Source organism: Dipodomys ordii, unplaced genomic scaffold, assembly GCF_000151885.1.
Source record: "Dipodomys ordii isolate 6190 unplaced genomic scaffold, Dord_2.0 Scaffold33, whole genome shotgun sequence".
NCBI lineage: Eukaryota > Metazoa > Chordata > Mammalia > Rodentia > Heteromyidae > Dipodomys > Dipodomys ordii.
Window position 1 is genome coordinate 1,606,338 of NW_012267249.1, and position 25,355 is coordinate 1,631,692.

At 41.0% G+C, this 25,355-nt stretch overlaps 1 protein-coding gene across 1 annotated transcript in view; it reads left to right on the forward strand.

Annotated features, from left to right (window-relative positions):
* Positions 1-25,355, forward strand: part of LOC105986090 (microtubule-actin cross-linking factor 1-like) — a 52,237-nt gene that overhangs the window by 5,119 nt on the left and 21,763 nt on the right. Inside the window, exons 2-3 of the mRNA XM_013016846.1 lie at positions 8,112-8,173; positions 20,970-21,059. Coding sequence (XP_012872300.1) covers positions 8,112-8,173; positions 20,970-21,059 — 152 coding nt within the window. The remainder of the gene's footprint in view (positions 1-8,111; positions 8,174-20,969; positions 21,060-25,355) is intronic.

Genomic DNA, 25,355 nt, shown 5'->3' on the forward strand with positions numbered 1-25,355 from the left:
TTGGGTCCGGTCGTGGGGCCTGAACTCTGGGCCTGGGCGCTGTCCCTCAGCTTTTCAGCTCAAGGCTAGCGCTCTACCACTTGAGCCACAACGCCACTTCCGGCTTTTTTCTTTGCTTATGTGGTGCTGAGGAATCGAACCCAGGGCCTCATGCATGCAAGGCAAGCGCTCTACCACTGAGCCACCTTCCCAAAAGAGGTAGCCGAATAAGAACAGTACCACGCACGTGGTATTCAGGTAAGGGGTAGGTTTATTCAGTAGACCTGCTGGGACCAGGCCAGGTTGGCCCTCCACGTGGCTGGAAATGCCTGGGAAAGAGCTGGGAAAGAGAGGTGGGAGAGAGAAGAGAGAGCTGGGAAAGAGATAGCTGGGAAAGAGAGGGTCTGGGCCTGGGCCAGGCTTTATCTAGGGTTTGGGCGGAGAAAGGTGTGGCTACATCAAATTCAGATGTAACCTCAGTGGATGCAGATGTGACCTCTTCCAGGTGTGCCAGTTGCCTAGGTAACTCAGGTACTGGGTAGAGACTTTGCTGCGAGGAGGGTAGAGTCTGCTGGAGGAGGGTGGAGTCTGCTCGCCACCCAGGAGCGGACCTTACACTTATGGTTCAAAGAATTATCATTATTTAGATTAGATTTTTCTAAGAAATAAAGTACTGGGGCTGGGAAGGTGGCTCAGTAGTAGAGCGCTTGCTTTGAATGCATGAGGCCCTGGGTTCGATTCCTCAGCACCACATAAGCAAAAAGAAAAAAAGCTGGAAGTGGCGCTGTGGCTCAAGTGGTAGAGCGTTAGCTTTGAGCTGAAGAGCTGAGGGACAGCGCCCAGGCCCTGTACTGAAGATTCTAGAGTTCTTCTAAAATTTCAAACAATCTTCATTGAGACTTTGCTATCCTATACCAACACTTGATGATGGATGCTTTTTGTGCATCTGTATTCGAGTGATAGTTTGCACAGCTCTCTTTTTCTTGATTATATAGGACTATATTGTGTTCTCTTTGTAGTAATTACATGGAGGCAGCACAATGTAGTGGTTATAAGTCCATGATTTAGAGTCTGCCAGACTTGGATTTAAATCTCAATTCTACTACTTACTGTGTGATTTGGAAAAATTATTAAAAATTTTTGAGCTTCAATTTGATTAAATGAAATGAGGATGAGAATGTATACTTAGATAATATTGTGAATTTTAAGTTAAATAATACGATACAGGCTTTCCTGTCATGCTTAACACATACTAAATGAGGTTTCATGTTGATCTTATTTCTCAAAGTAGACTTCAAGCTTTCTAAAATAAGACATTTAAAATGCTGATATCACTTTATTGCTAACCACCTTTTAATTATTGTATCTCCAGTGTAGCCTATTTCCTTTGAGCAGCATGGAAACATTAGTGATACAAGGTTTTGGGGATCCAGATGTAGCAAGAATAGTTTAGGATAGCTGTAGAAGGAACATTTGATTGGGAATACATACTCCCTCTCTAAAGCAGTCCTTTAACTATCATTTGAGATCACTTCTTAGCCTGACTTGGAAAATACCACCTTTTTATTGTTGTTGTTGTTGTCAGTCGTGGGACCTGAACTCTGGGCCTGGACACTGCCCCTCAGCTCTTCAGCTTAAGGCTAGCATTCCACCACTTTAGCCACAGCACCACTTCAAACTTTTTCTATTTACATAATGCTGAGGAATGGAACCCAGGGTCTTATGCATGCAAGGCAAGCACTCTGCCATTGAGCCATCTTCCCAGCCCGGAAAATATCATCTTACTGTGCCCTTGCTGACAGAACTTTGGCAAATCTTGAGCTCCAAGTAAGAATAAATCTCCAAGTTCCTGGGGCTGGGAAGGTGGCTCAGTGGTAGAGCGCTTGCCTTGCATGCATGAGGCCCTGGGTTCGATTCCTCAGTACCACATAAGCAAAAAGGAAAAAGCCGGAAGTAGTGCTGTGGCTCAAGTGGTCGAGTGCTAGCCTTGAGCTGCAGAGCTGAGGGATAGCGTCCAGGCCCAGAGTTCAGGCCCCATGACTGGACCCCCCCTCAAAAAAAAAAAAGAATAAATACCTAATCATGGCTTACACCTGTAATTCTAGATACTTTCTCCTGTAATTCTAACTACCAAGGAGTCTGAGATCAGGAGGATTGAGGTTCGGAGCCAGCTCAGGCAGAAGTGAGGTGTGAGACTTTATCTTCAATTAACCAATGGAGCCGGGCTTGAGGTTGTGGCTCTCGTGATGTACCAGCCATGAGTGAATAAGCCATATGTTTCCCTAAATTCAAGCTCTAGTACCATACAGAAGAAGAAAATTAGAAAGAGTAAAACAATGAGTATTCTAAAAAAAAAAAAAAAGCAATGAGTATTCTTTGAAATTGTTTCAATAAGGGAAAATGTGGGATAAGGGAGAATGCTAAGTGGAGTGAAGTTGCTGGGGATACATTGGTTTACATGTGTGGAAATGTGACTTAGACAACTAATACATCTGAAAAAATGAGTATTCTTGAGTATCTACTGTTGGTTCTTTGTTTTTATTTTTATTTTTAATTTTTTTGTCAGTTGTGGGACTTGAACTTTGGGCCTGGGCACTGTCCCTGAGCTCTTCTTCAGCTCAAGACGAGTGCTTTTACCACTTGAGCCACTTCTGGTTTTTGAGTGGTTTATTGGCGATAAAGAATCTCATGGACTTTTCCTGCCTGGGCTGGCTTTGAACCGTGATCCTCAGATCTCAGCCTTCTGAGCAGCTAGGATTACAGACATGAGCCACCAGCACCCAGTAATTTGTGTGTGGGGGGGGGCGGGGTGCCAGCCTGGGATTTGAACTCAGGGCCTGGGCATTGTCCTGGAGCTTTTATGTTCAAGGATAACACTTTAGCACCTGTGTCACAGTTGCATTTCTAGCTTTTTGGTGGTTAATTGGAGATAAGAGACTTACAGACTTTCCTGTTTAGGGCTGGCTTTGAACTATATTTTTCAGATCTCAGCCTCCTGAGTAGCTAGGAGTACAAGGCACCTGGCCTAAATATTGAATATTTAAAGCTTTTTTTTTGTTTTGTTTTGGAAGGGAGGGATAGTCCTGGGGGCTTGAACTCAGGGCCTGACTACTGTCCCTGAGCCTCTTTGTACTCAAGGCTAGTGCTCTTCTGCTTGAGTCACAGCACCACATCCTGTTTAAAACATAGACTTTGGCTACAGAGAATGCAGTTCAGATAGCAAAATGGGACTTATGTACAACAATCTCTAAAAATCGGTACATGCTTACTACCAAGTACACTGAGTAAACTTTTAAGTGCCACAGGCATCCAAATGTTTGGATCTTAAAAGGAGAAGGACAGGGTTGAGAAAGGTATGTTTGAAAGCTCTGAAATCAGAATGATTGTAGTTGAGTCTAGTAAGAGATAACATTGGAAGAGTGTAGAGATTGTAAATTCCTTGAGGTCAAAGGCCAGGTCTTGTTTTTGTTTCCTTCATGATCCTAAAACTTTGTGAATAAAAAACAGAATTGAATTTTATAAGGTTGTAGGAGATTTTGAAAGTGAAAACTAAAGAGCTGGACTTGATCCTCTGGTCCTTTGGGAGTCACTAAAGGATTATGAATAAAGGAGTGTTGTGTACAAAGTAGTGATTGAGATTTGTTGAAATCAGTTCTCTGTTCTTGTCATTGCACTAGCCATCAAATCTGGATCTGCAATTAATGATAGCTTTTATGAATTTGAGCTTTAAAATTTCAGCTGTCTGCAAGAAGATTTTAACACTTCATTACTTATCTTCTACTTTACCCAACATACTCTGAGCAAACCTATGCTTCTTATTTTCATTATTGAGAGATAACACTCCCCTCCAGTGCTTTAGCTAGAAACAAAAGACTTCCCTTGAATTCTTCTGTTTTTTATCCCACCAAGACTTGTCAACAGTTACCGGCTATCCAGTCTTCCGCTACTGTTCATACAGATCTCCTTGCACGCTTTACATTCCTGTTGCCTCCCTACTTTAGTTTGTTATTAAATTGTTGTATTAATTGTTGTAATAACTTTGAATTAAAGTTCCCAAGGAGATGGAAAAGGTGGGGTCCAGATGTCAGGTGGAAGGATAGACCTAGATTTTGTGAAAGGTCATCTCTGCCAATGAAGGTAAAATAAAGAAAAATTAGAGAAAATATTGGTAGCTGCATGAGGGAGACTTGTAGTAGTCTTAATAAAGTTGAGAACAAGTATTACATCTTGGTAATTAAAGACTTCTAATTCAGCAACTCGTAAGGAATTAATAAATCATTGTTGCCTGAAGTGTTAAATCCAAGAATTTCCTATTGGACAGCTGAGCTTTTGTTGGAGATGATAAGGAACATCAAAATTAATTTTGCCTTTGACTGTTTGCTCTTACAGAAGGGTACTTTCTGAGGCTTGTATCTTTAGTATGAGGTAGAAATATCTTGGCTGGTCCTGGAATTTATGTGTAAGAAGCCAAATCTAGAACTTTTAAAATAGTTTGAAAGTCGAGCTGTTGGGAATATTCTTAAAGTTTGGAGTATTCTTAAAGTCTTAAGTTTGTTTCTTGGGTTCCTTAGTAAATTTTCTCATAAAATATTAAGAGATTGAACTTTAGACATTGCAATGTTCCTTTTCCTGATGTTTAAATCAGGGAAAGACTTTCATGAAATTGATTGACTTGTCAACATAGGATCCTAAAATAGAGTGTCCTCTACCTCTTAGGGGCAAAGGAAGTCTATAAAACCCTTTTTTTTTGGAGGAGCTTATGGCTTAGCTCTAAGCTGGCCAACTAGTCTTACCAAGGGCTTCTAATCAGGTAGTCTTTATTAATAACTATATTCAGAAAAGTACTTCACTCTTTTTCCTCCTGAACTGAAAGTCAGTTACTTAGCTTTTGGAAGTAACTGGTAAGGCCAGTTTTCCCTAGAAGGACTTGTTAGATGAAGGGAATAACTTAATAGTAGTAAAACTGAAAAGACTTATATCTTGAGGTCTAAAAGAAATGAGGTAGTAGGCTAAAACCAAATGCATGTACTTCTTAAAAAATATTGACTAGTTTAAAAGAAAATCTGTACACTTTCCCATCTATTTGACCTATTACTGCTAACTTGTACAATTTAAGAAATTCTAAGAAAAATAAACAAAACCTGTATCTTTAGAGTAAGAACTTTTTGAAAGTAGAATTAGACTGTAAGTGCCAAAAAAAATATGAATGACAAAGAGAACTTAAGTTGTCAAAAAAGGCAGCCAGAATAATTTTTCTCAAAATACAAATCTGATGAAGTCATTCCACTATTTAAAGTCTTTCAATGCTTCCTCTTGCCTATAGGATATACTTTGGGTTTTTTATTCAGCTTGTTTTAAAAAGTCATGATTTTGCCCATTGCTATTTTATCTAGTTTTAAGCCTCATTGCTACCTAAAAAGCATCCTATCATTCAATCATCCCTGCTTCTGAGTAGTTTTATGAGCATAATTTCTTTCTTGTCTTCAAGAGTTTGCATTTCATATAGCGTAATATAGCAGTTCTCTTTTCTTTCTAGTTAACTTCTAGTCTTTTTGTTAGTTTTGTGGTCCTTGAGATTGAATCTCAAGACCTTGCTCCTATTAGACAAGTGATCTACCACTGAGCTTCATTCTTTACCCTCCCATCCTCTTTTTGTGCTGGCTCTGGTGCTTGAACTCAGGACCTGAACACTTTCCTTGAGCTTTTTTGCTAGTTCTCTATCACCTCAGCCACACCTCTATTTCTGTTTATTTGGTGGGTAATTGGACATGCATTTCTTTTTTTTTTTTTTTGTCAGTCATGGGTCTGAACTCTGGGCCTGGGTGCTGTCCCCCAGCTCTTCAGCTCAAGGCTAGCGCTCTACCACTTGAGCTACAGCGCCACTTCCGGCTTTTTCTGCTTATGTGGTGCTGAGGAATTGAACCCAGGGCTTCATGCATGCAAGACAAGCACTCTACCACTGAGCCACCTTCCCAGCCCCTGGACATGCATTTCTCATGGACTTTCTTGCTTCAGGTTTCAAACTGATCCTCAGATCTCAACCTCCTAAGTAGCTAGAATTATAGGTATGAGCCACTAGCCCTTGGCCCTAGTCATTTTTAATATATATATTTGTCAGTTGTGGGGCTTGAACTCAGGGCTTGGGCACTATTCCTCAGCTCTTTCAGCTCAAAGTGAGCACTCTACCATTTTAGCCACAGTGCCACTGGCCCTAGTCATTTTTTAAAAAGTGAGTTACCAGGTGGCTCAGTGGTAGAGTGCTTGCCTTACATGCATGAGGCCCTTGGTTCAATTCCTCAGTACCACATAAGCAGAAAACGCTGGAAGTGGCACTGTGGCTCAAGTGGTAGAGCACTAGCCTTGAGCTGAAGAGCTGAGAGACAGCACCCAGGCCCAGAGTTCACACCCCACGACCAATTAAAAAAAACAAACATTTTTTTTTTTTAAAAAGTAAATTACTCCTCTAAGAAACTTACTACCCCCATGCTTTCTTTCTTTCTTTCTTTTGTTTTTTGTCCCATCATGAGGCTTGAACCCTGGGCCTGGGCGCTGTCCCTCAGCTCTTCAGCTCAAGGCTAGCACTCTACCACCTGAGCCACAGCGCCACTTCTGGTTTTCTAGTGGTTTATTGGAGATAAGAGTCTCACGGACTTTCCTGCCCGGGCTGGCTTTGAACTGAGATCCTCAGATCTCAGCCTCCTGAGTAGCTAGGATTACAGGCTTGAGCCACTGGTGCCTGACTCCCATGCTTTCTTTCCCTACTCAGGTAGGCTAAAATACTTCTGTATGAGAATTGTGCTTCAAGATGCAGTGAAATTACTTTCCTTCTTTGCTTACTATTATCATCTGTTTTGAAGATAGGCGTATGACATTGATATTTTTGTTACTAACACCTAGTTTAGTAAACATTTTATCTGAATAAATAAATGAATAAACAACATCAATTTTTAAGGAAGAAGTAGTATTTGGAGGAGAAACATCATGCTAGGAAGGAAAAATAAATAGTATGATGTTAGTGATTTAAATGAAACTATAGTTAGAGGTTATTATGATCCAGTCTGCACATGACATGAAATGAAAAGTGTTAAACAGTGGTTGGTGGTAACTCAGATTTGGATGTTAAGTTCGTATTGAACGTAGCAATGGCAGATTAGTTAGGTAAAACCCTGGGATAAGTGAGGGCAGATTTGAATTCCCCATATTTATATAGCATCAACTTCACTAATTTTAGCTGCCTTATGAATAGTTTACAAAAAGAATGAGTAAAGATCAAGAAGATAAGGTGATATGAGATATTAATGAATATGATTGCTAAATAAATATGTCTGGAGAAGGAATGAAGCTCTGGTGTGGCATTTTTCCCCTTCCTCCACCCTTCTTCCCTTTTGCTCTCCACCTTCCCCTCTTCTTTTCTGTACCAGTACTAAGGTTTAAACTCAAGACCTATCCCTTAGCTTGTTCGCTCAAGGTTGGTATTCTACCTCTTGATCCACAGCTTTAAGTTTCATCTTTTTGGTGGTTAATTGGAGATGAGTCTCACAGACTTTTCTGCCTAGGTAGGTTGGCTTTAAACAACTATCTTCAGATCACTGTTTTGTGGAATAGCTTAGATTATAGGCATGAGCCACTGGCACATGGTTATAACATGATTTTTGAGGCATGTGATTCTTTTTAATTTGTAGTGACAATATTGTGGGTTTTGTTTTGTTTTGGTTGGTTCTGGGGCTTGAACTCTGGGCCTGGGCACTGTGCCTCAGTTCTTCAGCTTGAGGCTAGTGCTCTACCACTTGAGCCACAGTGCCACTTCCAGTTTTCTGGTGGTTTGTTGAAGATAAGAGTTTCATGGACTTTCCTTCCCAGGCTGGCTTTGAACTGTGATCCTCAGATCTTAGCCTTCTGAGTAGCTAGGGCAATAGGAATGAGCCACCAGCACCTGGTGACAATATTGTTATAACCAAAGAGAAAATTTGGATAGGACAAGCTTTTCTAACAAGAAGTCATTGTCCTGTGTTCTGTATGTAAAGTCAACCCTTTAAAGAGATTCTAAAGAAAGGAGTGTATATAAGGCAGAGGTTTGGAAACTTGTTGCTTGCATAGCACTAAGTGAAATGCCTTCTCTGTTTCCTTTGCAGATGAGCGGGACCGGGTTCAGAAGAAAACGTTTACCAAATGGGTCAACAAGCACTTGATGAAGGTAGAATTCCTTCATATGCTTCTCTTCCTGCTCTTTCCCCTTCTTGGAGACAAGTTCAAATTGCTTTCTATGGGCATGTCTGTAAGGATTTGCATGTGACTTACTCTTTCCCTCCTTCCCTTCCTGTATAGAGGAAACAGTATTAACATGCTACTATCTCAGAAAGACTCAGGTTGGGGATAAAAGATGATACCTGGGATTCTAAGAACACAGTTCTTAGTTTAAAAAAATATATAAATCATTTCTTTTTCTTTTCCATTTCCTTTTCTATTTCCTTTTCCTTCCTGTCCTTCTCCCCTTCCTTCCTTCCTTTAGTGCCCTTCCCCCCTTTTTTCTCCTTCCCCTCCTCTTCCTCTTCCTCTTCCCTCTGTGGGAAATAGAGTTGTTGGATATCAGACCAAGGTCACAAAAATGCAAGAACCCACTTGCAAAACAAACACTAAAAAGGACTAGGGATAAGATTTAGGTGTTGCCAAAAAGTAAAATAAAGTACACAAATCTTTTTTGGCAGGGAGGTAGGGAGGAAGCAGTAATGAGATTTTTTTTTCCCCCTGGACCTGAGGCTCAAACTTTGGGCTTGGGCACTGTCTCTGAGCTCCTTTTTGTTCAAGGTTAGTGTTCTACCACTTGAGCTACAGTGCTACTTCCAGCTTTTTTTTTTTCTTCTGTGATTAATTGGAGATAAGAGTCTCTTTGGCTTTCCTGAGTAGGCTGACTTCAAACTGAGATCCTCAGATCTCAGCTTCCTGAGTAGCTAGGATTATAGACATGAGCCAGCAGTGCCTGGCTTGTACTGAGATTTTTGAACTCAGAGCCTTATGCTTATTAGGCAGATGCTGTACTACTGAGCCACTTCTTCAACCCTTTTTTGATCTGGTTATTTTTGAGGTAGGGTCTTGCTTCCTAATCTGGTACTACCTGGACCATGAACCACTTATTTTTTAGACTTCTTTCATATGATGACAGTTGTATGCCATCAGTTCTTATGAACTTTTCTGCCTGGGCTGGCCTGGAACCATGATCCTTCCTAGCCTTCCAAATAGCTAGAATTACTGGCATAAGCCACTGGTGCTTGGCCAAGTGCATACATTTTTTTTTTTTTTTGGTCGGTCATGGGGCCTGAACTCTGGGCCTGGGCACTGTCCCTCAGCTCTTCAGCTCAAGGCTGGTGCTCTACTACTTGAGCCACAGCACTACTTCTGTCTTTTTCTACTTATGTGGTGCTGAGGAATCGAACCCAGGGCCTTAAGCATTCAAGGCAAGCACTCTACCACTGAGCCACCTTCCCAGCCCCAACTATATACATTTTAAGTCTTCAGGTAATGGGTTTTTATCTAAAATTTTCCACCATGTAATTCAAGTGACACAGACTATTTCCAGAACAGCTAGTATTGAGGTAAAAAAAAAAAAAATATATATATATATATATATATATATTTTGGGTCTGGTCGTGGGGCCTGAACTCTGGACCTGGGCGCTGTCCCTCAGCTCTTCAGCTCAAGGCTAGCGCTCTACCACTTGAGCCACAGCACCACTTCCAGCTTTTTTCTTTTTGCTTATGTGGTGCTGAGGAATCGAACTCAGGGCCTCAGGCATGCAAGGCAAGTGCTCTACCACTGATCCACCTTCCCAGCCCCTTGAGGTAAATTTGTGTTGTTAAAATCAAATCAGTGGTTGGAGCTGGTGGCTCACACCTGTAATCCTAGCTTTCAAGAAGCTAAAATCATAGCCGGGGGCTGGTGGCTCACATTTGTAATCCTAGCTACTCAGGAGACTGAGATCTGAGGATCACAGTTCAAAGCCAGCCCATGCAGGAAAGTTCGTGAGATTCTTATCTCCAGTAAATCACCAGAAAACAGGAAGTGGCATTGTGGCTCAAGTGGTAGAGTGCTCACCTTGAGCTGAAGAGCTCAGGTATAGCACCCAGGCCCAGAGTTCAAACCCCACTACCTACAATTAAAAAAAAGCTAAAATCTGAGGATTGCAGTTCAAAGCCAGCCTGAGAAGGAAAGTTTATGAGACTATTATGTTCAATTAATGACTAAACAGCCAGAAGTAGAGCTGTAGAGTGGTAAACTTGAGCAAATAAAGCACAGGGGACAGTGCCCAGGCCCTGAGTTCAAGCCCCAGGACTGGCTTGCACGCACACACAAATCTAGGCAGAGACATGTTACCAACAGTATTGTCTACTGTGTGACAGATTAGCATGAAGTTTATGAGTTCTAGTAATTCCTGCTGCTCTAGGAAAAGCCCATGTTCTTGATACATTCTGTCTCAAACAGGATCTCTCTATATATCCCAGACCAACTTCAAACTTACAGTCCTATTGCCTCTGCTTCCTTAGTGCTAGGATTATAGGCATGTACTACCATGCCCTGCTACATCAGTGATTTCCTAATTGCCACCTTCACTTGTAAAATTTATCTTCCTCTTAACTTAATTTCTTTGTAACATTTAACATTTTTGTTTATGCCTTGAAATCCTTTCTTCTCCTTCCCCTTGCCTCCCTTTCCCCCTCTTCTCTTCTTGCCAGTCCTGGGGCCAAAACTCTGGGTCCTCCCTTCCCCTCCTCTCTCTCCTCACTTTCCCACCCCTCCTCTCCCTTTGTTGGTCCTGGGGCTTAAACTCTGGGCCTTGGTGCTGTCCCTGGGCTCCTTTTGCTCAAGGCCAGACTCTACTACTTGAGCTACAATGCCACTTCTAGCATTTTCTGTGGTTAATTAGAGATAAGAGTCTCAGACTTTCCTTTACTGGTTGGCTTTGAACTGCAATCCTCAGATCTCAGCCTCCAGCATAGTAAATAGGATTATAGGCCTGAGCCACCAGCACCAGTGGAGTTTTTTTTTTTTTTCCCATAAGTAGTTGTCCATCTATAGTTCAGGAAACTTTAACCCAGGAGATGGTCATATAAATCACACATGGCTCCTTAGGGCTACTTAGGACTAAGGACTGCAAGTTAGGGTGATTTTCAAAGTGTAAGACCTGGATACAGAAAAGGTAGAGCCTTTTCTTCATTCTTACCCAAAACAATGATGCGTGTTTCTCAGGTATCATTGACATATTCATCTGATGTTCTCAGGAATATCCTTTGTTTGACATGTGTAAATATTTCTACTTGTGTACCTAGTTTTCCCAGTTTGGTGGACACCTTGATTTAGTACTTCTGGTAATCTGTCCCTTATTACCAAGTCAGGTACCAGTGGATTGCTTTCCACCCCAGAGAGAGAGCTTGGATCTGTCTTTGCTATCACCTCTGCTATGTTTTGTGCTTTTTCATTTCTTGCCTTGACCACCATAATGGTTTTCTAACGAAGTGTTCAGTAATAACAACTACAACAATACTGATTGTAATAGCATACTGAGGGCTTCCTACAAATGATTTTATTTTATTTTATTTTTTTTTGTCGGTCATGGGGCTTGAACTCTGGGCCTGGGCACTGTCCCTCAGCTTTTCAGCTCAAGGCGAGCGCTCTACCACTTGAGCTACAGCGCCACTTCTGGTTTTCTGGTGGTTTATTGGAGATAGGAGTCTCACAGTCTCTCCTGCCCCGGCTGGTTTTGAACCGCGATCCTCAGATCTCAGCCTCCTGAGTAGCTAGGATTACAGGCGTGAGCCACCAGCACCCCGGCCTACAAATGATTTTATACCAAATCTTTTACATGGATTATTTGGTTTAATCCTTCAGTGACTTTGTAAGATCTATTAATAGCTTCATTTTATCAGTGAATAAGTGAGGTCTAGGAAGGGTGTGTAACATATTCAAGGCTATGCTGCTAGAAAGAGGCAGAATGCAGCTTTAGAATTCAGGCAATTTGAACTTCCTAACACATGCTCTTAACCTGTAATACTGGCTCTGGTTTCTGCTTGCCTTTCTAGGCTCATAGTGCCAAATTCCCCTCATACCTTAAGTTCTGGCTAAATTATGTGGCATGCTAGTTTATGGCTCTGTATCTTTGTTCTGCTGTTCTCTCTGCTTGTGGTCTTGCCCCAAAGTTTGCTCTACCTAAATAGTGTCAACTTAATATCTTTTCACTAAATTCTTTAGTAACCTTCCCATGTGGCATCAACTACCCTTTCTTTTGTGCCCCCTGATATTCCTTTGTATTTATATAGCATTTACTTATGTAGCATCTTTGTGCTAGACTGTAACTTGAGTGCAGATATTGTATCTTATTTTTATAGTGTCATGGCCAAGAAGGATGGAAGAGAGGCAGGGAAAACAAACTATAAATTCCTTCAGTGGTAACCATTGCCTGTAGTTGATAGATAATTTTCATGATGCAAAGCCTTGCAATCTGGTAACAACTAACCTGTCCAATGTTATTTCCAGATTCTCCTGTGTAACCTGTGCCATAGCCATACTAGACAACTCACTGCTTTCTATATCCTGTATACCTTTACACTCTATTTCTCTCTCTCTCTCTCTCTCACACACACACACACACACACTCTCTCTCTCTCTCTCTCTCACACACACTCTCTCACATCACAGCTCTTTCAGGATGAGCCTCACTATAACTTTCCTGAGTTCCATTATGCTAACTAAACCAATTTCTTTTTTCTTTCAAGTCCTAGGGCTTGAACTCAGGGCCAGGGCACTGTTCCTGAGCTTCTTTTGTTCAAGGTTAGCACTCTACCTCTTGTGCCACAGTGCCACTTCTGGCTTTTTCTGTTTATGTGGTACTGAGGAATTGAACCCAGGGCTTCTTACATACTAGGTGAGCACTCTACCACTAAGCTACTTTCCCAGCTCCTAAACCAATTTTTTTCCATCTCTATTCTACATAACTTTGAACTGATGCCTATGTTCATGTATCATTCTCCTCTGAAAATTGCTCATAGAGGGTTTGGACAGTATTAAACTACTTTTCCTGTCAAATACTGCATAGGGATATGAGAAGTATCCAATAAATATTTGTTACCTTGAGTAAACAACGTGTGTGTGTGTATGTGTGTGTCTGTGTGCCTGTGTGTGTCTGTGTGTCTGTGTGTATTTTTTCCAGTGGTGGGGCTTGAACTCAAGGCCTGAGCACCGTCCTTGAGTTTCTTTTCTCTCAAGGCTAGCACTCTGCCACTTGAACGACAGTGCCACTTCCAGCTTTTTTCACCCCCTGCTTATGTGGTACTGAAGAATTAAACCTAGAGTTTCATTCATTCTAGGCAAGCACTCTACCATTAAGCCGCATTCCCAGTCTTAAATAATGGTTTTGAAGTGCATTTTATCTGACTTGGCTCCCACAGTAACCTCAAAGGAAGTGAAGGTATTTTATCTTCCCAGTTTTTACAACTTTTGGAGAGAGAATTAGAGAGGTTAAATGACTTTCCTAAATCTATCATGAGTCTTGTGATAAAAATTACTAGTTCTTTCTATTAAACATACCTCCATTTACTCTCCTTTCATACTACTCTCTAACAGTATAAGAGTTGAATTGTCCTCCCTCAGACTTTTGAAATGCTCAGGTTCCCCGCTGAACATTTGTAGCTGATGCTGCCTGTTGGATCTCAGCCTCGGTGCTGTGTGATGACAGGAGGCCAGGGATGGGGAAACTAGAGGAACACATCATAGCATTGTTTGATATTGGCGGCCAGCCAGAGCTTTACTTAACCCTTGACTATTTTCCATCTCTTCTCGGGCTGTTAGCTGCATAGTTCAAACAGCATTTGTTCATCTTGCGATATTAGAGAAAGATTTGCTGCTAGTTAGTCATTGCTGTAAACTTGAATTCTTTGAGCTTGTGTTAAAAGTTAGGGATCAGGATTTTTTTTAAAATTCAAATGTCCTTGACTTGATTGTCCAAGCATACCCACTAATGCTGTATTTGTGAGATCATTGTAAGATCAAAACTAGTTAAGCCTCCCAAGTTGTAGTTAATTTGGGATCTCCCAAATTTCTTTGGGAAAATTTGTTCTGGAATAAGAAAATGTATTCCTCTATTAATTGAGAATGTGATTGATCCATTCTTTTAAGAGTTAAGGAGGGGGCTGGGAAGTTGGCTCAGTGGTAGAGCGCTTGTCTTGCATGCCTGAGGCCCTGGGTTCAATTCCTCAGCACCACATAAGCAAAAAGAAAAAACCCGGAAGTGGCGCTGTGACTCAAGTGGTAGAGCGCTAGCCTTGAGCTGAAGAGCTGAAGGACAGTGCCTAGGCCCAGAGTTCAGGCCCTACGACCGGACCCAAACAAAAAAAGAGTTAAGGAGGTTAACATCTGAAATATGTAAACAATGTAACTTTGAATGCAAGCCCACAAACCCAAGAAAGAGTTACCAGAGCCATCAAAAAAGAAAAATTAGGGTTTTAAATGAAGTCGTATTTACATTATCCACATATATACAATATGTAGACAAATGTTTAGGTCCTGATAAATTTTGCTATCTTTCCTCAGGAGGACGTTTACCTGATTCATTCTTACTAACTTAAGAGATTAGTGGATATAAAGGAAAGGACAATATTTAATGTAGCAAATTGAATAATTCTTTTTATTTCTAATTCATATGTCTACTCTAGAAGCCATTGGCTTTCTTGGAACTTTTAGTAAGAATTTAGGATGCCATCCAAGGCTTTCAAGCTACATATACTCTACCATTGCTACCTTTTTCTTTTATATTTGGGGCTCTAGTTGAACACAGGGTAGCACTAAGACTACCAGCAGACTGCTAGGGACCATTTACCTGTTGCTCCCCAGATAGTACAGGGCCTTTTACACCTCTCTATTCATATCTGTGGGAAATGTCAGCGGAGGTTAGCAAGGGAGTTTATGAGAGGGGTGCAGCCTGCTGGCTAAAGTGCTGCTGTTGTTTCCCATGTAATTCCTCTGGAAATAGTTCTGTGGCCATCTCTGTCTAAACTTGGTGACTCCATATCCTATGCCAAAAGTACCTGAGTACTAAGTAGAATTACCTTTTGTGAATTTTAGAATCTACTTCATCTTCAGAGAATCTCTGTAAATCAGGGTTTTTTTGGTACTACTATTGGAGTCCAAAATTTTAGGGGATTATATTATTTATTTTTTGGGGGTGCCACTCCGGGGGCTTGAACTCAGAACCTGGGCACTGCCCTTGAGCTTTTGAGCCATAGTGTCATTTCTAGTGGGGTTTTTTGTTTGTTTTTGTTTTTTTGTCGGTCATGGGGCTTGAACTCTGGGCCTGGGCACTGTCCCTCAGCTCCTCAGCTCAAGGCTAGTGCTCTACCACTTGAGTCACAATACCACTTCCGGTTTTCTCAGTAGTTTATTGGAGATGAGTCTCACAGACTTTCCTGACTGGGCTGGCTTTGAACCTTGATCCTCAGATCTCAGCCTCCGGAGTAGCTAGGATTACAGGAGTGAGCCACCACACCCAGCATTCATTTCTAGCCTTTTAGTAATTAATTTGAGATGGAGAAGTCTCAGGGACTTCCCAGCCTGGGCTGACTTTGAACTGCAGTCCTCAGTAACTCCTGAGTAACTAAGATTACAGGAATAGATTTCACCATGGCCCCATCCCCCCTCCTTTTTTTTTTTTTTTTTTGCTAATCCTAGGGTTTAAACTCAAGGCCTAGGCACTGTCCCTGAGCTTCTTTTGCTCAATGCTAGCACTCTACCACTTGAACCATTCTACACAGTCCCCCTTCTGGCCTTTTCTGTTTATGTGGTACTGAGGAATCGAACCCAGGGCCTCATGCATGCAAGGCAAGCGCTCTACCACTGAGCCATCTTCCCAGCCCTGTATATTTTTTCTGGTAATTTTATTTATATACTTGGTAATTATAGTCAGGCAAACAAAGATTGAGAGATATAATAAGCTAGTAATCATCCAAATGCTTTAGAATGTGTTGAATTTTTCTCATAGGTGTAAAACCAAACTAGAATTTTGGGAGGAGTCATTGAGGCCTTGATGTGAAATTAACTTCACACTTAAGATGCTTCCTTTTAATTTGCAGTCTTCTGTGGTGTTAATATTCTACTGATAACAAGTTTCATTAGGCTCTCAAGCCCTACTCTAATTTGTTAAAATAATGATTTAATGCCCACTCCCAAGTTTTATACCTATATACAGGTCTTATCAAGAATAAAATCTCTTTTTTCCCCTGCTTACCTAGAGCATTTTTAAATGGGGGAAAAATACAGCCAGTGTAATTACTTATGGAAGAACAATGTCAAGTACAATAAAACCTGCAAGGGAAACATATCTCTGGTTCTAGCTCATTAGGAGACTGAGTCAGAAAGATCTCTTGAGGCCAACATAGGAAGCCCTTGACTCAAAAAAAGAAAAGCGCCGGGCGCTGGTGGCTCACGCCTGTAATCCTAGCTACTCAGGAGGCTGAAATCTGAGGATCACAGTTGGAAGCCATCCCAGATAGGAAAGACCATGAGACTCTTATCTCCAATTAATCATGAGAAAACCAAAAGTGATGCTGTCTCTCAAGTGGTAGAACCTCTAACTTTGAACAAAAGAACTCAGCGACAGCGTCCAAGCCTTGAGTTAAAGCCCCATGATCCACAGGGGAGGGAAGGGGGAGGAAGAAAAGCAGAATTGTGTATACCAAGTTGTTATATTGGCTTTCTTGGAGGAATGAAAGCATGATTGTACAAATACATACCTTTTAATGTATATATATATATTAATATATGTATATATTAATATATATATCTGTTTTGGTTTTTAAATTTTTGAGAGGTGGTCTTACTTTGTAGTCCAAATCCTCCTGCCTCAGTCTGAGTGCTGGGATTGTAGATAAGTACTACACTGTCCATCTGTGTGTGTGTGCTTTCTTTTTTGGTCGGTTGTGAGGCTTGAACTCAAGAACTGGACTGTCCCTGAGCTTTTTTGCTCAAGGCTAATGTTATACCACTTGTAGCCACAGCTGTACTTCTGTTTTTTAGGTGGTTAATAGGAAATAAAAGTCTCAGGCTTTCCTGCCTGAGCTGGCTTTGAACCACATTCCTCAGATCTCAGCCTCCTGGATAGCTAAGATTACAGGCATCAGCCACCAGTGCCCAGCTTACATGTATCATTTATTGAAGTGATAATACCTAAAATGTGGATGGTGAAGTGTGTAAAATATTTTTTAAAAAAGTTATCCTAGTTTTGCCCCTTCTTTTCTTTTTTTTCTTCTTATTCTTTTTTTTTTGGGGGGGGGGTCCAGTCGTGGGGCTTGAACTCTGGGCCTGGGCGCTGTCCCTCAGCTCTACGCCTAGTGCTCTACCACTTGAGCCACAGTGCCACTTCCGGCTTTTTTCTTTTTGCTTATAAGGTGCTGAGGAATCGAACCCAGGGCCTCATGCATGCAAGGCAAGTGCTCTACCACTGAGCCACCTTCGCAGCCCGCCCCTTCTTTTCTTAACCCTTAATGTCAAACAGTTACTTATTTTCGGATTTTTTTTTTTTTTTTGGTGGGGGGGAGTCTGTAGTGGGCCTTGAACTCTGGGCTTGGGTGCTGTCCCTGAGCTCTTCAGCTCAAGGCTAGTGCTCTACCACTTGAGCCACAGCACTACTTCGGTTTTCTGGTGGTTAATTGGAGATAAGAGTCTCACACACTTTTCTGCCTGGGCTGGCTTTGAACCGCGATCTTCAGATCTCAGCCTCCTGAGTAGCTAGGATTACAGGTGTGAGCCACTGGCGCCCTGCTTACTTTCTGATTTTTAAACCAACCATTTATTTATGACGTGGTTTGTGTTATATCACTCTAAAAAAGTTTTCTCACTTTTACTTATTTGTGGGAACACTTAAAATTTTCTCCTTCCTCCTTCACCCCTCCTTTACCATTTAGTGCTACTAGTATTCCTGCCTTTATTTCACTTTCTTGTGTTCACTTGGTTATTTCCTGTTCTTTGCTAGTTGCTTTTCCATCTCCTGCCTTCTAATTTTAGCTACTCCCTAAGGCTCAATTCATCATTAGCTCTCTGTTCTCCTTTCTTGCTTCTCACTGAAGAAGCCCAACATTTCCCATGTCTTTAGCTAACACCTCTATGTATGACTTCTACGACCTAGGATCTCAGCTGACCCAGATTAAATTCTGGTATCTCCAGCTACTTCCATAACATTTGTTTGTAACTCCTTAACTGCCATTTAAAGTTGGACTTCTCAAATCCAGGCCTTATAACCTGCTTATTTCTTTTTTTCTTTTCTTTTCTTTTTTTTTTGGGGGGGGGTCCGGTCATGGGGCCTGAACTCTGGGCCTGGGCGCTGTCCCTCAGCTCTTCAGCTCAAGGCTAGCACTCTACCACTTGAGCCACCACATAAGCAAAAAAGAAAAAAGCCGGAAGTGGCGCTGTGGCTCGAGTGGTAGAACTGCTTATTTCTATCAGTGGTGCACTAAGGTTGTTCCACATCACAAGCTTGAGATGTTGGGCACAATTTTTCTTTGTCGCTTGTAGGACCTGAACTCTGGACCTGGGCGCTGTCCCCCAGCTCTTTAGCTGTAGACCAGTGCACTACCACTTGAGCTTCAGCCCCACTTCCAGCTTTTTCTATTTATGTGGTGCTGAGGAATGGAACCCAGGGCCTCATGCATGCAAGGCAAGCATTCTACCATTGAGCCACCTTCCCAGCGCCTGTTGGGCACATTTGAGGGAGGGGTATTGAAATCTTGAGCCACTGTTGCAGTAGAGCACCTTGTGTAGACTCATGGGAGGTATGTGATACAGCTTCAGTAGTTTTAAGCTTGCTTAGCATAGCAATTATTAAATTATATAGCTAAGCATAGTGATTATTCTATAAGCTTATAACTAAATTATATTTAGAATAAAATTAGGAAATACTTAAAGCTCTACATAGGTATTTTAGTGCAGGTTATTTTTTTTGCTCATGAGATTAATTAAATGTATTATATCTATGGTGGAAATGCTATACAATGTCATGCAACATATATGTTTCTTCCCAACATCACAGCTTGAAATTGGTAGGACTGGTTATACCATGGAAATCAGTAATATCTACAAGTCTGGGTTAGGTGTCTTTTTGTTTGTTTGGGGGTTGTGTGTGTGTGTGCGTCTGTGTATGTGTGTGTATGCTGGTACTGAAGTTTGAATTGAGGGCCTGGATGTTGTCCCTTAGCATTTTCCCCTCAAGAGTGGTGCTCTACCATTTGAGTCACAGCTCTACTTCCTGGCTGTCTGGTGGTTAATTGGAGGTAAGAGTCTCAAAGACTTTCCTACTTGGGTTGGCTTTGAACAGTGATCCTCAGATCTTACCCTCTTGAGTAGGATTACAGGTTTGGAGTCACTGCTGCCTGGCTCCATATTCTACTTAAAAGAAAAACAAAACACACACACACACACACACACACCCTCACAACTCTTTATGGACCTTTATTAGCATATGTTATTTGTGTAAGTAGGGTATTCTATTATGAAATTCCCTTATACAGTGTTACCTGGATCAAGCCTACTCCCTTTATCATTCTCCTTTACCCTTTTCTCCCTTCTACAACAAATTCAAAATATTTCATTGTTCTGTTTTTCTTATATTTAATACTTCAACCTGATCATCCTCATCGCTCTCTCTGTTCCTCTTCTCCCACCTGCTGCTCCCCCCTCCTCTCATTATGTCACGGACACAGGCCTTAAATATGATCCTATTGCCTCAGACTCTGGATTACTGGGTTCCAGGAAGGCTCCACCATACTTGCTGACATTCCACTTTGAGTACAGAATGGAAATCAACTTGGAAAAACCTTTATACTTTTTTAATCATTGTGAATAAAAGCTTAAAAAAATCTCAGAAAAGTTTTAGTAAATAGAAATATGCTTTTTCTGATGAGTGGACTGAAAATGTAGTTCTATCAATGGTGTATTGGTCCATCTTGTTGAGTTCTCAGATAGTAACTTTTACTGCTTCCTCTGTTAGGTGTGACTTCTTCTTCTTTATTAAAGATTAGCCTTTAAAAATTGTTACCTAGAAAATTAAATTATTTATGTAATTTTAAGTCATGTTCTGCCTTTTTTCTCCAGTCTGTTCTGGTTCTGTGTTGTTAGCATCACCAGTGGAGTTGTTACTAGACTTGGAAAGAACCATAAGACCTAAGCCACTGTGTGCCCTGGCTTCTGTGGAATTGGATAATAAGTAAATGTCACAAGGCAGTAGTTTGAATTAAATAAATAAAACAAGATAATGGCTTATTATAAAGCATACTAGTTAACAGCAAAAGTTCCAAAAATCAGAAAGACTAATCTGGAGCCAATGTTTTTCTTTGGTTCCCTTGTGCAAATTACTTCATTTCTGTAATTGTTTCCTCCTGTGTAAAATAGGATCATATTAAGACATATAAAGCATGTATTTCAGTGTTTCACATTAATCACACTTTTTTACCCCTTAAGGTGAGGTCTGTTTTTCCTTAGTTTTAATTAGAAAATTGGAGTTGATTTCCTCACACGGAAAATAAATCTCAAGTGCATTTGGTAAGAGAGGAGTTAAATCAGAGGCCTACTCTATGAAATGTATGTGCCTAGCATTTAATTCCCTTTTAGCACACCACAAAGCTGGATACTGGCTGGACTCATATGTTCACCATTAGCTATCCCCATCCCATTTTGGCTCATAGTAATTCCCAAAAAATTTTAGGTCATTTCAATCCCTATCTCCTTGTCCAGACTTTATAGAATATTGTTTATTGTTGCTTAATGTGTGTGAATTTGAAAAACACAACTTCAGATTGTTACCATGTCATATGTATTTTATTCCAGTCAGAAAATTTTATAATCTTATTAGTGCTCTGGTTTCAGATTCTTTATAGTTATGTAGAACCAGAAATTCTTCTGAGGATAATAAAGTATTTTCAGATCAAATTAAAACTATCCTGTTTTATTCTCCTCTGCAGGTCCGTAAGCACATCAATGATCTTTATGAAGACCTGCGGGATGGCCATAACCTGATCTCTCTGCTGGAGGTCCTCTCAGGCATCAAACTGGTGAGCTTCTCCCTTCTTGTAATGAGTGGCCTCCAAATGTGGCTTTATTAGTGGCATATTTGTCTATCTTGTTGAGTTTGAGGACAGCAACCTTTCCTCCTTGCCGTGGTAGGTGGAAAGAAGTAAGAGAGATAATTAATAGAGTTTATTTCTAAATCAGAGTTTACAGATGATGTAAAGTCAATGTATGCATTATATATTCTAAAAATCAGGAATCAAATATTCTTTTATTGCTGCATACTGTTGTATTCTTCATCTTTTTCTAGACACTAGGATTTCAGGAACACTAGACTCATACATGTTTTTGAGTAAGTTTTTTTTTTTTCTGGGCTATGTAGACTCCTCTCATTTCCCATTGTGATTTGCTTTTTCCTAATTTTCTGCATTTAGCCTAGGACCTGAAGTTTACATTTAAAAGTCTGGGTGTTTAGAGTTAAATTTTCCCTGATTCATTTCACTTTCTCCCTTCTGTGATTTGTTGAGTCTTGTCTCACAGATGTGCAGAGGTGCTAAAGTTAATGTCTGAGCATACCTCAGAAAGCAGGACATGCGGGCTCCTTGGATAATTAGATATGCTTGCTTTGTCCTAAAATGTACTAGAATTAATGGTAAGGAATGTCTTCATATCAGTAGTGCTAAATTTAAGTGCTGAATAATATCATGTAGCACAGTGAAAATAAAATTCTGATGGCTTACTAGATTTACAAATGAAGACCAGAGGAAAACCAGAAATTAGATGTTTTAGTTATGTTAATAAAAGCTTCTGAGCGAGCTTCTGCATCAAATCTGGTTGATCCTCTCAGCTTGGCTTGTCAGCTGTTTGTTTGTCATTGTTGTTATTGTTTTTAAGTGTTGGGGTTTAAATTCAGTGCCTCCTCACACTTACTAGGCAGGTGTTATGACACTTAAGCAACCCCCAACCCCCTTTTTTGCTTCAGTTATTTTTCAGGTATGGCCTAATATCTGATTAAATATAGGCCATTATTTCTATATTTGGTCATAATGAACACAAATTCTCCTGTATAATTGATATTTCTTTCTTTTTTAAGTTTTAGCAAGGATTTATGTTAGGATAACAGGTTGAAGTAGGGAGGAGAGAGAGAAAAAAATTCCTTCTCCCTATTCAGAAAATAGGAGTTGAAGACTCCTGCTGGTCATATTCTTTTTTTGTTTGTTTTTTTGTCAGTCATGGGGCTTGAACTCTCTCGTCCTGGGCACTATCCCTCAGCTCTTCAGCTCAAGGCAAGTACTCTGTCACTTGAGCCACAGTGCCACTTCGTTTTCTGGTGGTTTATTGGAGATATGGGTCTCATGGACTTTCCTGCCTGGGCTGGCTTCAAACTGTGATCCTCAGATATCAGCCTCTTGAGTAGCTAGGATTACAGGTGTGAGCCACTGGTACCCAGCTGTTCATATTCTTTCTCTTGTGCCATAGAGAATTTAATTTTTATTTGGAAAAGTTTGGTTTGAGTATTAGAAACATCTGTGTAAAAACAGAGACCTGAAAATGCACACAGCTTGAGCAGTCTGTGAATCCCAGCCCACTCACTGCCTTTGGTGGATTCTTAGTCATTGTTTGTTGTGCTTAAAGAACAGAATTTGGCACATTATAATTCACCGCTGAAGTGATACTCAGTTTCTTCTAGGATTGGGCTTGGCTCTCACTGGCCCTACTATTTGGGTTTTCATTTCTTTTTTTAAATCTTGTGGTACAGTGTGTGTGTGTGTGTGTGTGTATATATATATATATATATATATATATATATTACAGTATATATATGTATATACATATATATACACACATATATGTGTGTGTTTATATCTATCTATCTATCTATATCTTTTTTTTTGGCTGGTCGTTGGTTTTTAACTCTGGGCCTAGGGGCTGTCCCTGTGCTCTTCAGCTCAAGGTTAGTGCTCTACCACTTGAGCCACAGTGTCACTTCCGGTTTTCTTGTGGTAAATTGGAGATAAGAGTCTCATGGAGGGGCTGGGAAGGTGGCTCAGTGGTAGAGTGCTTGCCTTGTATGCAAGCACCACATAAGCAGAAAAAGCTGGAAGTGGGGCTATGGCTCAAGTGGTAGAGCACTAGCCTTGAGCTGAAGAGCTGAGAGACAGCACCCAGGCCCAGAGTTCAGGCCTCATGACTGACAAAAAAAAAAAAAAAGTCTGATCGACTTTTTTTCCAGCCCAGGCTGACTTTGAACTGGGATTTTCAGGTCACAGCCTCCTGAATAGCTAGGATTACAGGCATGAGCCTCAGGCACCCAGCAGTTCTATATTTTTATTGGGCAAAAATTGACAAACTTTTTTTTAAATTGTGCCAGTCCTCTGATTTGAACTCAGGGCCTGGGCCAATGTTCCTGAACTTTCTTGTTCAAGGCTAGCACTCTGCCACTTGGGTAACAGTTCCATGTCCAACTTTTCTGGAAGCTAATTGGAGATAGGAGTCTCCTCCCTAGGCTAGCTTTGAAACCATGATCCTCAGCTCTCAGCTTCCTACGTAAATAGGATTATAGGTGAACTAACTGTGCCCTGGCTCAGAACTTTTTGTTAACATAACTAATACATGTAGGGGCTGGGAAGATGGCTCAGTGGTAGAGCGCTTGCCTTGCATGCATGAGGTCCTGGGTTCGATTCCCCAGCACCATATAAGCAAAAAGAAAAAAGCCGGAAGTGGCTCTGTGGCTCAAGTAGTAGAAGGCTAGCCTTGAGCTGAAGAGCTGAGGGACAGTGCCCAGGCCCAGAGTTCAGGCCCCACGACCAGACAAAAAAAAACAAAAACAAAAAAACTAATACATATAATTTCTGGTTTTCCTTGGTCTTCATTTATAAGTCTATTAAGTCACCAGAATTTTATTTTCACTGTGCTAGATGTTATTCAGCCATTAAAATGATGTCTTAGGCATTGAGGGTGTTATATTTTATTAATTTATAGTGATTTTGTATTGAAAAGTGATCCTTTTTGGTGATATTTTTTACAGAACAGGGTAAAAATACTGATTTAATTTCCTCTGAAAACCTTCGTGTGTTATGATATTGTCATACCATCTTTTCAACAAATAGCATCCAAGTAATTCTCAGTTCATCTCAGGATATGTTTCTCCCTTAGTGGAGTCACAAAAGCAGAGACTCTCTTAGGTGACCGTGGAGAACTGAAAGTGTGTTTCAACATAAGAAGTGTTCCATGTGATCATCAGCTTTAATTTTGATTTGGTTTTGTATTTCTTTTTGGAGGTAGTAGGATATTTTCCTTTTTGTTTTTACCTTTTAAGAAATATTGCATTCATTTCCATCTCATCTTTGTCTTGTGAATTGCCTGTTCCTCTGTTGTGTCTTTGCCTTGGTTGGTGACTAAAGGAGCCAGCAGGGCTGAAGACCCTTCGTCTGGTGAGCATGCCCTCCTGGCGCCATACAAACAGCGAGGATCAGGAGGAGGAAGATGATGATGATGTAGTAGGTCCTCCTGGGGATGCCAGCATCCCAGCTGGCACTGCTGACACTGCAGGGACATCAGAGAGGCGTGGTTCTCCAGCTCCAAGTAGCTTAGTCACCAATTGCCTTCATCTTTTCCACCTGGGAATATGAGTCCCAAAGAAAGTGGTTAAAACTAATTGTGCCCCTTGCCACTGCTATATGATCTTAGTGTGGGAATTGTTTTGTTTATCTGAGAATGGTTGACATAAAAAAAATCACAGTGTGTAGACTCTGTGACCTGGAGACCCATGGCTTTCTAGTGCCTTGTTGTGTTGTCTGAGTCCAGATTGCAGAACTATGGATAGTTTAGCTGACAGCATGACTGTTGATTGCTCACAGCTTCACAGTCCAGACTAACTAGCACACCTCTCTGGCTCAAGGTTCTCACCTCGCACCTGTCATTTGTTTTCAAAAACAGCCTGATGTTTGCAAACTCACTGCATGCAGATACTTTGGGTAGTCTCTAATTGCTGTAGAGGACAGAAATATAACTTGCATGTTCTGAAGTTGTTTTTGATGGCAAGCATATTAGAAGAAAAGTTAGTATGTAAAAGTTAGTATGTATATATGATTATACCTTTATATTTAAAATCTTTCTGCAAAAACAGATTAGGCAATATCCCTATACTTACTTGGTCCTCTCTTTCTCTTCTTCTTTTCTTCTCCCTTCCCTCCCCTCCCCTCCCTTCCCCTCCTCTCTTCTACCCTTCCCCTCCTCTCCCCTTCCCTTCCCTTGTTTCCTTCCTTCCTTCCGTCCGTCCACCCGTCCTTCCATCCTTCCTTCCTCTCTCCCTCCCTCCCTCCCTCCCTCCCTCCCTC